Source organism: Hyaena hyaena, unplaced genomic scaffold (assembly GCF_003009895.1).
Source record: "Hyaena hyaena isolate Hyena2069 unplaced genomic scaffold, ASM300989v1 scaffold_281, whole genome shotgun sequence".
In the NCBI taxonomy this organism is placed as follows: domain Eukaryota; kingdom Metazoa; phylum Chordata; class Mammalia; order Carnivora; family Hyaenidae; genus Hyaena; species Hyaena hyaena.
In genome coordinates this window covers 1105328-1121061 of record NW_024080914.1, presented here as the reverse complement: position 1 = coordinate 1121061, position 15734 = coordinate 1105328, and the positions used below count along the sequence as shown (strand labels likewise).

General features: G+C 53.4%; 2 protein-coding genes across 2 annotated transcripts in view; both read right to left on the bottom strand.

Annotated features, from left to right (window-relative positions):
* Nucleotides 1–1803: 1803 nt before the first annotated feature.
* Nucleotides 1804–3617, bottom strand: PIGM (phosphatidylinositol glycan anchor biosynthesis class M). Its single transcript, XM_039246399.1, has one exon. The coding sequence runs from the start codon at nt 3542–3544 to the stop codon at nt 2273–2275; it is 1272 nt and encodes a 423-aa protein (XP_039102330.1). The 5' UTR covers nt 3545–3617; the 3' UTR covers nt 1804–2272.
* Nucleotides 3618–10583: 6966 nt separating this feature from the next.
* Nucleotides 10584–15734, bottom strand: part of KCNJ10 (potassium inwardly rectifying channel subfamily J member 10) — a 30170-nt gene continuing 25019 nt past the window's right edge. The window contains exon 2 of the mRNA XM_039246402.1: nt 10584–14659. Coding sequence (XP_039102333.1) covers nt 13520–14659 — 1140 coding nt within the window. The 3' untranslated portion in view covers nt 10584–13519. The remainder of the gene's footprint in view (nt 14660–15734) is intronic.

Here is a 15734-nt window from a genome sequence, read left to right as displayed (position 1 = left end):
CAAAGGGCCCTCAAGATAAGACTAATGTGGGACATGAGACTAGATGCTCTAGGAATGGTCACTGTCCGCAACAGTTAATGGTGTCTGCCACTTTCACCAGACAACAACTGCGCAAAACCACCCATTCTTCCCCTCATCCTAACGGCAGGTCCCAAAACGTATCCATCAAAGAGGTGCTCCCAGTAACAGGATTCTTGTTTATGACCAGCCTGCAGACATCTTACTCTCCAGGTCTTTTTTGGCCTGAACCGATATGAAATATACCACTTCTCTAAATTTGTGGGTTCTGTGTGTGTGTTACTATGAAAGAACAATGTCGTTGAATTGCTCACCTTTTAAAACCACAATCATAAACATTAAACCCATATACTGTTACTGCATTTTGGAGTCTTAGGGGGTCCCCAGCCTACATGGGCTATGTTTAAAAAATAATGGTTTTTTTTTTAGGTTGCTTGTTTGAAACTCGGAAAGCATTTTCCCTAAAAATACTGTAGTAATAAGAGAAAGGGATCTGCCCAACAAAACCTCACGTCCAGAGTCCCTCCCTCAGTTTCCTGGTCTGAAGACTAATGGCTACAGAGGATGCTCCTTAATGCTTTCCAGAGCCTCCCACCCAGGTCTCCATTTCCATCATGGAATTTTCTTTTTCTTTTTTTTTTTTTAATTTTATTTATTTCTAAGAGAGAGAAAGAGACAGTGTGAGCAGGGGAGGGTCAGAGAGACAGGGAGTCACAGACTGAAACAGGCTCCAAGCTCTGAGCTGGCAGTCAGCACAGAGCCCGACGCGGGGCTCGAACCCAGCAAGACCATGACCTAAGTGAAAGTCGGACGCTTAACCGACTAAGCCACCCAGGCGCCCCTCATGGAATTTTCTTAAGGGGTATTTTTAAGCTGGAAAACGCTTTACTAACAATTTAATTGTTTATCATTTAGAATCTAATTTTCATTTTTACAACACAGATGACACAAGATTCACTTAAGTTCCAAACGAAAAACATTTTTAAGCAATCAGAAAATTAGGGGCAGCTGGGTGGCTCAGTTGGTTAAGTGTCCAACCTCGACTCAAGTCATGATCTCACAGTTTGTGGGTTGGAGCCCCAAGCAGGGCTTTGTGCTGACAGCTCAGAGCCTGGAGCCTGCTTTGGATTCTGTGTCTCCCTCTCTCTGTCCCTTCCTTGCTCGCGCTGTCTCTCAAAAATAAACATTAAAAAAAAAAAAAAAAACTAGAAAGAAAAGCAATCAGAAAACTAAAACCAAAGGGGTGTAAGAGAACACGAAAATGTCCCTAATAGTTTGTGGACCTCAAACACGAAAAGCAAGATGCTATTTTAAAATACGTAATGACTAAAGTTTAAAGATGGGTGAATTTTAATTTAAAATTCTGTATAAAACCAAGTGGTAGTGTAATACCACTGAGACTAAGCGCTAGAAAAGGTAGTAATAACACAAATACGTGATGAAACATGGTTACAATGTGAATTCTTTGGGCTCTTTTTTTAAGCCAAGAATTTTGGCTTTTAATACAGAAGGAACTTTCCCAACCTAAGCACAGTAGTATTACTTAACACTTTACATCTAAAAGCTGTACTTTAGGAACATTCCCTGAGTTTTCACAGCTATTGGGAAAGCTTTTATTTTTATTATTTTTTAAATGTTTATTTTTGAAAGAGAGAGAGTATGAGCAGGGAAGAAACAAAAAGAGAGGGAGACACAGAATCTGAAGCAAGGCTCCAGGCCCTGAGCTGTCAGTACAGACTCTGATGCGGGGCTCGACCCCAGGAACCACAAGTTCATGACCTGAGCCAAAGTCCGAGGCTTAACCGACTGAGCCTCACAGGCGCCCCGGAAAAGCTTTTAAAAGAAAAAGTGGGGGGTTAAAAAGAGAGGACAGCTTTAGACTGTGGCATATTGTAACTGGTACGAATACTGGCTTAGTCCCTATGACTGACGACATTCCTCCATTTTTCTACCAGAACCTTGTAGCATCCGATAGCTTCATCAGCTTCTCCGTTTTCAAACAAGCAACCTTTCCTTCCCATTGTGTCCCCGATTAATGCGTCCTAAGATCTCCTAGTGGTGGACCTCAGCTACTGAGTCCCCTTTATACATAAGGCAACCACTCATTTTAATTTCCCTTAGAGCTGGGTCTTATGGTCCCAAATGAACTTTCACTAGAGTGCCCGGGATGTTCAGAAATGTGTCCAAAGCTCTCTTCTGGCCCAGTGGGCACAACCGGGATGTAGGAGAAGTGGGAGAGGAACTGGAGCCCATATTAGTCATATTTGATTCTCTCCGCCAGGGGCTCCTGCTTGTAATGAGAGATGATCTGAATTAGGATGGAACAGTTGATAAGCAGGAAGAACAAGCTGGCTAGCCAGATAAACAGAAAGGTGTTCTTCCCCTGAAACTCCAGGACATAGGCAGGGGCCAGCCAGAGGGCCTGTCCGATAAACCACAGCATCAGGAGCCCCACGCCCCGCTTCCACGGGATCCGCACCAGCGGCATCACCAGAGGCAGCAGGCAGAGGTACCACAGGAAGTACTGGGAGGTGCAGACTTTGTTAAAGGTCACGAAGATGGACGTGTGCAGGAAACAGCAGAACACGAGGTCTCTGTAGTAGGCGAACGACACGGCCGACAGCAGGAGGAACTGCGGCAGGAAGGCGGCGATGCCCAGGGAGAAGCTCCACGGGCTCTCCGCGGTCAAGTACAGCATGTAGAAGTAGGGCGAGAAGTTGTGCCGGATGTCCCGCCTCGTCAGGTGGTACAGGTAGGTGTGCTCCAAAAACTCCCAGCCGTATATCCGGTAAAAGCCCAAGCTCAGGGCGAAGAACGTGAGCCCGGCGACGGCGACAAAGACCAACACGGCGCGACTGCACAGCCTCTTGAGGAATTCGAACACGCTGGCCCGGAAGGAGCGGCGGGGCTGGGCGGGGCCGGGGCCGCCGCCGCGCTCCGGGAGCAGGTGCAGGGCCACGGGCAGGATGTAGGTCACCGGGTAGATCTTCATGTGCACGGCGAGGCCGTACGACACGGCGGCGCACGCCACCTGCCTCGTCGCCAGCAGGTACAGCGTCGCCAGCACCAGCGCCGCCACCAGCGAGTCGGCGTTGCCGCGGCTGGACACGGCCATGGGCAGCGGGTTAAGGAGCCAGAAGACACAGTAGCCGCAAGCCCGGCGCCGGCCCAGGCCCTTGAGGAGCAGCAGGCGGTAGAGGAAGAAGGCGGTGAGCAGGTCGCAGCTGATGAATAGAAACTTCCCGAAGAGCTCGCACAGGTACACGTTGGGCGTGAGCAGCCAGCCCAGCAGCGGGGTGTAGCGGTACGTGGCCCGCAGGTATGGGGAGCGCCCTTGGGTGACGAAGCGCGCGGCGTCCGTGAACACCTGGTAGTCGACGTCCGTGTACCGCACGAGCAAAGTCCGGTCCTGAAAGACGCCGTAGAAAACCAGGGCCACCCGGGCGAGGAAGGCCACCCCGAAGACGCCGGCGGGCGTCACCCGCAGGCCCAGGAACCACTCTCCCCAATGCTTGGGGGAGGCCATGGCCGCGCGGCGCCGAGCCGCCTTTGAAGGCGGCGGGCGCCTCTCGCACCAGCCGGCCGCCAACCGAAACCGCGGCCGGGCAGTCACTTCCGGCGGGAAGCCCCGCCCCCGCCCCGCTTCCGGCCGGAGGCGCTGCGCCGCGCTCTCAGTGGCCCGGCCGAGAGTACCTTCCTCCGGATTGGCTGTGTCGCTTCCGCTCCTTCCCCCGGCGGGGGCGGGACTTCCGGTCCTTACGGGAGGGCGGCCGAGTCGCGCGAGTTATCTCTGCGCGCGCCGTCTGTACCCCGCGCCGCAGCTCCGGTCAGCGGAGACGGAGCCTGAGACGCGCCGAGCTTCGGGCCCGGCCCGGAGACCGCGAACGAAGGGAAGATGAGTCGTGATCGCTTGCCGGGCATCCCGCAGCCAGCCGGCCGGTAACCGGGGCGTGTGGGCCAGGCCGAGCGTGCGTGCCCCGTGCGTACTCGGGACGCGCCTATATGTTGAAACTGTGCAGTGTGTGCCCGGACTGGAACTGAACTGGACGGCCGCTGATTTGTCCAGGAGCCCCGGGTGGGACGGAGCGGGGAAGGTGGTCCCCGGTCTCGCCGCTGCGGAGTTGGCCCTTCCTTGTGTCAAGGTGGCCTTCCCGTCCCCAGCCGGCAGTTCGACCCTTCAGGTCTCAGCTGGGGTGTGAGTTCCTAAAAAGCACGTCCTAGCTCTCAGCGTATGTTTTCATCCGCAGCGTGGCGTAGTTGCCTCCTCTCCACCGAGGGGTGGACCGGCTCGGGTGCAGGGGGCTCCAAGCTCTAGAAGGTCGTTCCCGTATAAGACCCTGCCTGCTACCTGAGCCCTGGCCGGTGCCTGCCATCCCGGTGCTCTGGCCTTCTCTTATGCAGTGACCAGTCCCTGTTATAGCATTTGTCACGCTGCCTAGTGATCCTCGATTTTTTGTTCGACTCTCTTCCCTCGTTTTGCGTCGGGCACTTTGAGTTCGTGGAGAACAGAGATTATCTTGTTCTTTTTCTGTGCCTCAGCACCTAACATGTTAGCAGACTGGTGGTAGGTATTAAGTACAAGTTGAATTGATTTGGGACGTTCCTCCTTTTTTTTTTTTTTTTTAATTTAAAATTTTTATTTTTTTAGCCCTCGACACACCTGCTACCCCCAGTGCGGTTACCAAGACCAACCCCCACCTCCGCTCTCCAGGGCCCTGGTTGAGATGGCTGCTTATAGGGTTAGCGCACTGCTGGCCCCCGGTGTCTCCTTCATCTCTCCTTGGCAGGACAGAGCCAGGTGTGGCCCTCTGCTGTCCCTTTCCCTCCCACCCTGCCTCCTGTTCGGCTAGAGTTCTCTGCTTGTCTCAAGTGTCCTTAGAGCAGGGTCTGCGGGTACAGGGCCCGGAAGCCCCCACGGGGAGCAACGGCAGGACACAGGCCACTCCTAGCAGCTGGGGGTACACAACACACTTGCCCAGACTTCCAGACAGACCTACAGAATGAGCACTTCCACGAGGGAGACCCTCTCCCCGTCAGTGCCCCGTGCCAGAGGCCGGTCCCTGCTCATCTCTGTGCACATCTCCTGTAACCCTCACGGTGAGTCTCCTTTTACAGACCAAGAACCTGAAGATCAAAACAGTTAGTGCCTTGCTCGGCGCTCCCAGCTAGAAGCCCAGACGCAAGGACTGCCTGCCATGCGCACGTAAGACCTGCCTCGCGCACGTAAGACCTGCCTCGCGCACGTAAGATCTGCCTCCATGGCAGCCGGAGGGCATGTGCAGCTCTAGACTGTGCTCAGTGCTCCCTGTTCAGAGCCCTGAATGTAGAAACTGCCACTTCCTCTTTGCCCCAACGTCACAGGTGCTTCTGCAGGGCAACCTGGACACTCCTCTTACCAGAATCCCTCCAGGGTGGCATCCTTGAGGGCTCCCTACTCCCAGCCCTTTTCTCTTTCTGACGTCCTTCACCTCTCTCTGCTTCCGCCCTTTCCTCCCTGTCCTCCGCCCCCGCCCCCCTGAATTTCTCACCAAGGACTCCAGCCCATTAGCTCTTTCCCTCCTTGGACACTCAACAGCGCTTAGTCTGCAGAACTGCAGGATGCCCTCACTTGTTTCAGGCTCTGTCCATAACCTGTCCGTGAGATTGTAGGGTTTCTGAGGTTAGGGATATTTTATCCTTAGTTTCTTTTCAGTTTTTCATAATCTGTTGCAGCTTTAGGCACATTATAAATTTTGGGCAGATACTGACTTACAGATTTTACAGAGGAGAAGAGTCCATTTGACCTAAGCAGGCCACCCCCTTGCCCCTGTTCATCCATCACACAACTTACATTTATCCTTTGGACGCACCCTATCCATGGTTTAAGTTCCATATTCATATTCTGATACCTTTTTCTTCTGTTGGGAGCCTCAGTGTAATGGCGTGCCTTATATTGGTCGTTACTCTTAACTGTCATTTTGGTACAGTGGCTGCATCTATAGTGACAGCACATTACCACGCTGGTGATGGTGGTGATGGTGACTCCCAACAGCCAGCTTTGTTGAGGGCTTATTCACAGAGTGTCGGGCATCATGCTTAGCACCACGCAAGGTGGATATGGTGCCTTCACAAATGAAGAAATCGGGACTTAACGGAGGTCAAATGATTTTTCCTAACTCACATCATGAACTAAAGGCAGAGCCGGAAAGCAAAAGCAATTCTATCTGGCTCAGATCGTTTAAAATTTTTTTTCATGTTTGTTTGTTCTTGAGAAAGAGAAGAGAGTGAGCAGGGGAGGGGCGGAGCCAGAGAGGGACACAGAATCTAAAGCAGGCTCCAGGCTCTGCACGGTCAGCACAGAGCCCGACGCGGGGCTTGAACTCATGAGCCATGAGGTCACGACTTGAGCCAAAGTCGACGGTTAACCAACTGAGCCAGCCGGGCGCCCCTGGCTCAGATCATTTCTAACGACTGTGTGGCTAAGCCTGCAAATAAAATGTTGCTGGTGAACTCTGATTTCCCTCTCTGCTTCCTCTCATTGATTTCTTGTGTGCATTGTTCTCATACTCACTGTGATCCTTGCTCTGATTTTTCTCTGCCAGTGGTAGGTAAGTGAGGCTTAGTCCCAGAAAGTAGAGGATGGGGGAGGTGCATGTCTGCGGATTAGCTAAGGGTTCCTCTGGCGGGATTGGTTTAGGAGTGTGGCAGAAAGGCCTCAGCCAGTTTGACCCTCTAGAGCTTACCTGTTAAACAGGCAGGAGGCACCATATTGGGCAGATAAGGAAACAAGAAACAACTAATCTAAAGAAACTCAGCTTGGAGCACTGCAGTCAAAGGGGTGAAATACAGACAGTAGTCGGAGGACTGAAGAAGGGACCTGAGTCCAGGCAAACCAGTTGGACAGGGAGGTCCAACTTCTGTTACTTGCTTCTAAGTGAAGAATCACAGGCTGAGCTTTTCACATTGGGCTTAGGGATTCTATTACTCACCTCTTCCTAAAAGAGCTACCATTTTTTCAAATGCTCAGGTGTCGATTGCCTCTTGAGCTATCATTTACAGTCCTTCTCATTTCCCCTTTCACTGTCTGCTGCTAGGCTTTCCCCCTTCTAAGCCCGTGGCTGGGGAAAGCACACGCATGCATAGTTTTTCCCCCTAGCTGGCATCCTCAGCCAGTGCCTTGACCTTGGTCATTAAACTGTCTTGCCCTCATTACCATCTTTTTTGCCCTGTTCTGGGCAGCATCACACAGCCTTCCCTGCCCTCGGCCTGCCCATCAGATAGGCCGGTGGGAAGCATTAGCAGATCTTTGGCAGTGGCTGAGTTCTGCCTTAGACCCTGACTGGAGCCACAGTCCCACTCCCGTGGCTCCTACTCTCAGCAGGTGCCAGTAACCTTCCGGGCAGGTTTAAGACTGCTAAAGGCTTCCTGCTGTTGGGGGTCCCTGGGTGCCTCGCCAGCCCTTGGTTTATCAGCCCTGCCCGCACCTTTGTAAAATTCCCTCTGTGAAGTCCTCTCCATATTAGCCCTTTGAGTATACCATCTGGTTTCTGCCAGAATACTGACTGATTCAGTCACTCTTTTTCATGGATCTTGCTTAGACTTCCTGCTTTGCCTTTTCTCTTTAATGTCTTCCTAATTCTTTTCGTGCTCAGCATCCTGTACTATAGTCCAGGCCTTCAACAACTCCATTTAATAATACGTCCTGACCGGGGCACCTGGGTGGCTTAGTCGGTTAAGTGTCTGACTTTCGCTTAGGTCATGATCTCGCAGTTCGTGGGTTCGAGCCCCGCGTCGGGCTCTGTGCTGACTGCCAGCTCAGAGCCTGGAGCCTATTTCAGAGTCTGTATCTCCCTGTCTCTCTGACCCTCCCCTGCTCACGCTGTCTCTCTCTCTCTCTCTCCTAGAAATAAATAAAAATATTTTAAAAATAATAATACGTCCTGACCACCTATGCTACACAAGGGCCTGTGGCGATTATCTTTCCCCGCCCCCCAAGCTTTTGGAGGTCTCTTAACTGGCTTAGTGTCTCCTGTCTCTCAATTCTACCGCTAGGCTGATATTCATAAACAGCACTTCGATTAGATTCTTTACTTCCTCAAACATTTTCAATGGCTCCCCTCTGCCCATAGAAAAAAATAATCGGCCATTTAACCTGCCATTCAGTCCCTCCATTTCCCTACCTTTTCAGTGGATTCACCTATAGAGCCCTCTGTTGTGGGTTTATCACCCACCCCTTATGTGTGCCTTGTGCTTTCTTCCGACCATACTTTTCCTCATGCCGCACCGTCTACAAGGAGTCTGTTTCTCTTAAATACTATTAGTCCTTTGATGCAACTTCCAACCTCTCCTCCTCTGTCCCCTCTCCTGAGACCTTAACAGTGGAAATGCTCTCTCTCTTTGCAGCACAGTAGAGTTTATTGTCTGTTCTATTTTTTTTTTTTCAACAGTTAATTATGTCGTGCCTTAGGAAATATGTTACCTAAGTCCTCTGTGGGCATTTATCAGCCGCAGGAGCTCCGCTGTGTATAGCGGTGTGAATTTCAGGCAAGTTTCTTCCCTCCCTCCTTGCTTCCTTGTGCTGCACTTCTTGAGTATATCATACATGTGGGTTCTGGCCTAAGTGCCAGGCTGTGCCCGTGACCATACACTGATGTGAGTCCCATTCATATGGCACTTAAAGTGTAGTGAGTGAGACCTACACTAGTGAAGTCCATTCACAACTAAAGTTGCCGCTCTGATCGGTGCCAGGAAGGGGTATGTGGTGCTGCTGTAGCTTGTAACAGCCGTTTTGGTCTGAGAAGAGCATCGTAAGGGTTGGCAAGGCTTGGGGCTGGCAGGCAGGAGGGAGTGGCACAGAAGAATAGCAGAGCAGAGCCCAGCGAGGCTGTCCCTCCTTCGAGGCACGTGTCATGTCTATTCCTGCTGTTTGAATGGTACTGCTACCATCCACATAAGAGGAACTCGGCATTTGCTGATATTTATTGAATCTTCCATCAAAGTGTTCTAACCAGACCCTGGAGATTGTTATCATCCCTTGCCCAGCGCCCGTCCCTGTGAAGTACTGTCCACAGAGGTCTCGCTCTCTGGCACGCGTTGTGCATGGCACACCTGGTCCTTAGTGACGCTGCTTGTCATTGGCCTCGTGCACGTGACTTGTTACTTTATCTTGTTTCCCACACAAGTTTGCAACTCTCTTCAAAGTGTAAGGGACTGAATGTTTCCTACATGTCACGGGTGAGTATCTGTCGATGATGGTAAGAGACCCATTTCCTCCCTTCTCCTCCCTCTGTCCTTTCCATTTCTGGGGAACAGGAGTCAGTGACTCTGGGATGTGTTCCTTCTTGGTAGAAAGGGTTCAGGACTGGGCACCGACACCCAGATCTTTTTCTGGTGAGTGCTGGGTAAGAGTGGAAGAGAAACCCATTTCTTCAGATGTTGGGGCAAAATGCCCAACAATTAAGTGAATGGGCTTATAGAGGCTCGAGGATGTGTAAGGAACGTGTATACACAGTAGCATGGAAGGGAAGCTCGCACGCGAATCACTGGCTGAAGGGCACAGTGCCCAGGACCCAAAGCAACTTGACTTTCCTGGAGTGAGCTGAGCCAGTATCCAGATTTTTGGGTCTTAGCTTTAAAAAAAAAAAACAACAAACAACTGAGTGGGAAATGTATTTGCTAAAGGCTTCTAAGGTTGAAGGGAGCTGCCGGAGGAGGGAGGGGCTGGATGACAGCGGTAAAGGGGAAGGGCCCCTGGCCTTGTGCTCAGTTCTTCCGCTCCCTCCTTACTGGACCCTCTATTCTCTCAGGCCTGTGAGTTCAGCCCAAGGATTGGCTTTGACTTCTAACAGAAGCTAAAGAGCAGAGATTGTCCATCTTATTTAGCAGCATATTCTCAATGGGATAAAATAAAATAAACCAAACAAGCTCGTGTCTTTTCTTACTATGTAAAAAGCGCTGGTTTGGTCCTAATGCAGGGAATGGAAAAGCCCTCCCTGGACAGGGGTGCGTCAGCAGAGCTGGCCGTTAGGAAAGAAGCCTGCAGGCCAGTGCCAACTTTACACCCAGGGCGGTGTGTTCTCTTACAAACTAGGCTCACGGTCGGGGGTCGGGAAGGGCCTGGGTAGCAGCTGGGGGGTTGGGGGGGAGGGTTACATCTCTGACTTGCAGCATTAGAGCTGCTTTCTCTTCCCTGCTCAGGTCTCCTAGGGAAACCTTAGCTGGCAGGGGTGGGCGGTGGCTAAAGAGGTGAAGCACCGAGTCAGGATTTCAGAATTCTCTTGTGGGACTGCACCCTCCCCTGGGGCAGCGAGTGGCCCCGCTCCCCCTTTTCCTGCCCTCCCCAGTGCCAGGACGGGGTCTTCCGCTGGGGCGCTGGGGCCCTATGCATCCAGGGTGAGGGCCGGGGCTCTGCCTCGGGGCCTGGCTGGAGCCCGACACCTCTGTAGTCCTGGCGTTTGGGGTCTGGGGCGGGGGACTCCCCCTCCGTGCCTCCCACACGGCTTCTGGTGGGACAGCCTCCCCGCTGGGGGCTGGAGCTGCGGCCGCCCCCACCCCTGCGGAAGACGGGGAAATACAGCATGCTTCGAGACCAGCAAACAGAAGGTGCTTTTATTTTAAAACCAAAAAAAAAGTGCTACAGTGACAGGACACTGCTGGGGCGAGCGCGCAGCCAAAGTGGACTCTAGGTGCCGGCTGGGAGCGCCCTCCTGCGTGTCCCCCGTCCCCTCCTCCCGGGCCTCAGCACGCAGGGTAGCAGCCTCATGGGCGTCTCTGCACTTCTGAAGAGCGGCTCCCACGCCTCTCTCTCCCGTCATCACACCCGAAGGCCTCATCCGCTGTCGCGCTTGCATACGGGGACCAGGATCGGGGACCCTGGCTGTCGCGCTTGCATATGGGGACCAGGATCGGAGACCAGGATCGCTGGTCAGAAGTCGGGAAATGCGGGGAGCCCTACCCCCAAGCCGGAGCAACATAAGCGCCCCAGCGCTAAGATCTCCTCTCTGTACATTCAGTATATTTGGTCCTATAAGCATCTATATACATACGTCTCTCTACATATATATTATCTCTGTCTCTTTCTCCTTAGGTAAACCTCCCGTTTGTACCATGTGCTACTTCCCAAGCCTCCACCGTGACTCTAGTACAAGGGAGGCTCGGCTTCACGAGTTCCCTCGTCAGCACCACCCCCTGTCTTGGTCACACCCTGAGTGCCCTCCCCTTGTCTTGGCCTCTGGAATCTCTGGGCTAACAGGGGCGCTTAGTGCTCTCCTGACACCCCAAGTCCACGGTCGCCGTGGTTCTGGGGGCCCATTTCTCACCAGACCTGGCTGCTTCTAAAGCTTGTCCGATAGCCGGAAAAAGGATCTCAGCTCCAAGGAAGAGGCTGGAGTACAAAGAGCCGGTTAGGGTTGAGGGAGTGTTTGTTCCCCGGGGAGGCCGACGGGAGAGGAAGCCAGGTTGTGTTAAAAGAACAGTATGATTTAAAGTGCAGCTTAGAGCAAAGTCTGGGGTTCTGGAGGAGAATCGAAAAGGTTAAGTCAGAAAATGTCCTTATTCTGTTATGCGGGAATCTGAGCAGAGTCTGGGGGCCTGGAATAGACAGCGGGGGCCTCGGGAGAGAGGATTTCCTCAGGAGGGACACAGCCATGCACAGAAGGAAGTAGTGGAGGATGGCTTGGTGACGGAGAAGGTAGGCGCGCACACACACACACACACACACACATGCGCGCGCGCACGCACACACACACACACACACACTTCAGTAATTTGGGCCCTTACACATGGAAAGAAGTCAGGTAAGTCTAACGTTGAATAAAGTCAAGAGCCCAGAAATCAGCCCTTTGCCTTCTGGTCTCTGTGTCAGATTTTCAAGTTTTTCTGGCTCTCATTTTCCGGAGAGCTAGGGAGCGTTGGCGGGGGTTTGGGGTTGGGGAAGAATGGTGGGTCTTCATTTTCAAGGTGGAGTTAGTGGAATTCAAGGAGAGATGCATAGAAGAGGGTCTTGTGCCGTCGTAGTGGGCGGTGACCACAGCTCCAGCCTCAGAACCGTGTGTTTCTACGTAAAGCTCCGCACGCAGACGCGCGGACACGGCCTGTGCTAGTGTGGAGCTCGGAGCGGTTGGCTCAGTCAACCTTAACAAACTGCCACTTGATTCACACAAGGGCTCTACGCCAAGCCCCCCCGCAGGGGCCTCCTGGTACCTAAGTGAGATCAGGAGGCACTCGGAATTCCAGAATTCCGGGCTTTAGAGAAAGTTCTGGTGCCCAAATGCCCTTCTTGGCCCCTCCCACAGTCCCCGCCAGGGAACAAGGACTGGCCCGACATCGACCTAAAGTATGCCCTTTAACTTCTTCCTCTTCACGGCAGAGGAGAGGGGAGACGGGCCCGGTGCCCACTTTGCCCCAACTCTCAGGAATGGCTAAGGGAGACCCCGGATGTTGGATTAGGAGGTGGGGTCTCCCTTCTTGCCAGCATTGCCCAATGCAATAGCTGGCGCTTTGCAGAAGGGTGACAGAGGTGACAAGGGAGAATGGTGTCTGTGGGCCAGACTTCTGCCCCGGCCCAAACCCTAATGAAGGACCCCCAATCCCCAGAGGCTCCACACAGCAGTCGAGATCTGAGAATTTACTCATCCGGCATGGTAGGGATAACATCACTTTCCTGGGGAAGCTGTGCCCTGTAAGTGCCTGGAACACCATTTCCAGACCTTCCCATGGGGCCTGGGAACACAGTGGCAAGGGCCATCCCATCCACGGGTCACAGGGAGACGAATCCTCTCAGGGCTGCCTGGAGGACAGGGTCAAGGTTTTGGACTAGGGCCTGCATCAGTCGCTCGGCACTCGAGGATGGGTGCATGTCAGCCTCTATTCTCTGGGAGCAGAGGCGGCTTCGTGAGAGAACTGAGCATCCTAAGAAAGGGTCCACTCGAGAAGATAGGAGGAGGAAAATGGGGGTGACCGAGGTTCTGGGTTCTCATCAGAAGGTGCCAGCAGAAATTAACTACACTATGAGAAACCCTGACTCCTTTCAATAGGGGTCAGTAGAGAACCCAGATTCCCAGATTTCGGAGGGCACAGACTCCAAAATGACCATTAGAGTCTTGCCTCAGGGAACTAGCTGGGTGGGAAATTAGAGGCGGGTGGGGGCTCCAGCCTCCAAACTTCACGGATTGGCGGTGGGAGGTGGGGGGAGTCTATCCATCCAACTGCATGGTCCTCCGAATGTGAATCTCCAAGCATGACTGATGCGTTCTAAGCCGCTTCAGCCTAATCTTCCCTCTCCTTCCCCCACCCTGGCGTTAGGGAGTTGCGTGTCTTGGGTAGAAGTGGGGTGGGGTGAAGGGGACGATGGAAAGAAGCTCGGACTCCAGTTGGCCTAGCCTACCCACAGGCCACAGGTTAAAGCAGAGGGAATGGAGAACGGGGTGCCTCTGGGGCTCTCCAGCAGGCCTGGGTGATAGCCCTCACCCAGGGTGCCCAAAGAGGAGAGTCCAGAGAGATGGGGAGGTGGGGGTCCAGGCTGTCAGACGTTGCTGATGCGCACACTTAGGGCGCTGCCCTCCTTCTCCGCTTGCTCCCTTAACGACTCCTCCAACTTGAGCTTCTCGGGGTCTCCGTAGCGTACAGTGCTGTCACGGAGGCCACTAGGAGGAGCCACTTTCACCACTTGATCAAAAAGGCTGAAGTCAGCTATGTATTTGCCACTGGCTGACAGCGAGATGGCGGGTGTGAACTCGTAGCCCCAGAGGATCTCCTCCGGCAGGTAGGAAGTGCGCACTTGGCAGGTGGCGCTGGTGGATTCCACGGTCCCGCTGAGGATCAGCACCAGCTCGAAGTCCCCCTCCCCGCTGCGAAGGGGGAGGTCTTTCAAGGGACTGGTCTCATCGACCACGTGGTAGAATGTAAGGGGCAGAATGAGGAAGGGGCTGTCCGAGGCAGTGTCTACTTGGAAAGTCACATTGACCTGGTTGAGCCGGATGTTCTCACCCTCTTTGGTCTGGTGGGTCTGGAGCAGTTTGCCTGTCACCTGGCAGCCAATCAGGAGGCTCTTGCGCATGTTGGCGACTCGGATCATAAGGCACGGCTTGCCGTTGTGGGCGGCCACGACGGCGTGCTGGCTGAAGCGGATGGTCTCGGCCCGCTTTTTGGGCCGGGCGATCTTCGCCAGGAAGGTGCCCGTGATGAAGATTTCCAGGATGGTGGTGAGCACTAGCTGGGCGATGAGCAGCACGATGGCCAGCGGGCACTCCTCGCTGATGTAGCGGAAGCCGTAGCCAATGGTGGTCTGGGATTCGAGGGAGAAGAGGAAGGCCCCAGTGAGTGTGTGCACCTGCACCACACAGGGGGTGTGGTTGGCCGGGGGCCCCAGCTCCAGCAGGTCTCCGTGGGCCACAGCCACCAGGTACCACACGACGCCGAAGAGGAACCAGGTGCCTGCAAAGGTGGCGGAGAAGAGCAGAAGCTTGTAGCGCCACTGCATGTCGATGAAGGTCGTCCACAGGTCCTTGAGGTAGAGGAAGCGCTTGTCAGCGATGTGCTCCATTCTTACGTTGCTGCGGCCGTCTTTCGTCAGGACCCTCCGCCGTCGGACCCCTGGGCCCATGAGGGGCCGGCTCTCTGTCTGAGTGGTCTGACTGTAATACACCTTGGCAACTGACGTCATCTGGAGGGAGATAGACAGCACAATGGGGGTTATTGCAGAAATCCAGCCAACTCCCGGCCACCGCCCACAATGAAGGAAGAAGTAACGTTTCTTTTGCTCTCACCCATCTCACTATTCGCACATATTTACTGAGCACTTGCTATATGCCGCACGCTGGGCAAGAGGCTGGTAAGTCAATGCTGAAAATGACCTCATCCTTGCTCTCCAAGAACTCACAACCTACTGAGCCAGACACACATCCAGTGAGCAAATCATCGCAGTGCAGTCTGATCTTTGTAATTCTTGGGAGAGGCAGAAAAGAAAGTAATAAGTTCCTTGAAGGTGGAGCCAGAAGGTGGTTCTACTTTCCCCGCAAAACCAGTTCTGTCAAGATCTCTAATTCTGAAATAGGATCCCTCCCCACCCTCACGAATGGCAGAGCAAGGAAGACTATCCTGTTGAAATCCTTCCAGGCTACCCTTCCCCAACTTAAAACACACAAACCCTTCATTTCCCCGCCTTCCCCAGGGCCCAAGGCAGCACTCGCTGGTGATACCAAGGTACTCAGCTGGCTCAGAAAACAGCAGAAACTGCCCATCCTTTACCCTTCGAGATGTTCTCTAAGGACCTGGACCATTTCATTGTGTATCATCACCATCACTATCATCTGTTTGCATCATCTGGGGGGATTCAGTCTGGGGCAGGTGGGGTTGGGAGTAGCACGGGCAGGACCCGAGCGATGGTGAAGGAGGAACCACCACACCGAGGCCTCCTGGCGGTGCGGGGACGCTTCCCCAAGGGCAGAGGGAAATGCCAGGTCAGAGGTGGCAAAGTGGCCTTGACTGGGTGAAGTAGGAGAGTTGGTGTGGATTAGCAGTCATGTCCGCACAAGTTCAAGTTCAGGATTGCTGTTTGTCCTGATAGAAGAAAGTGGGACAAGACTCTGAAATAGGAGACAGCTCACTTCATACAAGGTGCCGGTGCCTCTGCCCAAGGAGTAGCTTGTACTTTTCCAGCGGAGATAGGATTTCAATCACTGGAGCCCTTGGACTCTGGATCTGATGGCCAGACCTTCTGGGAAGGAGGAGGGTGATCT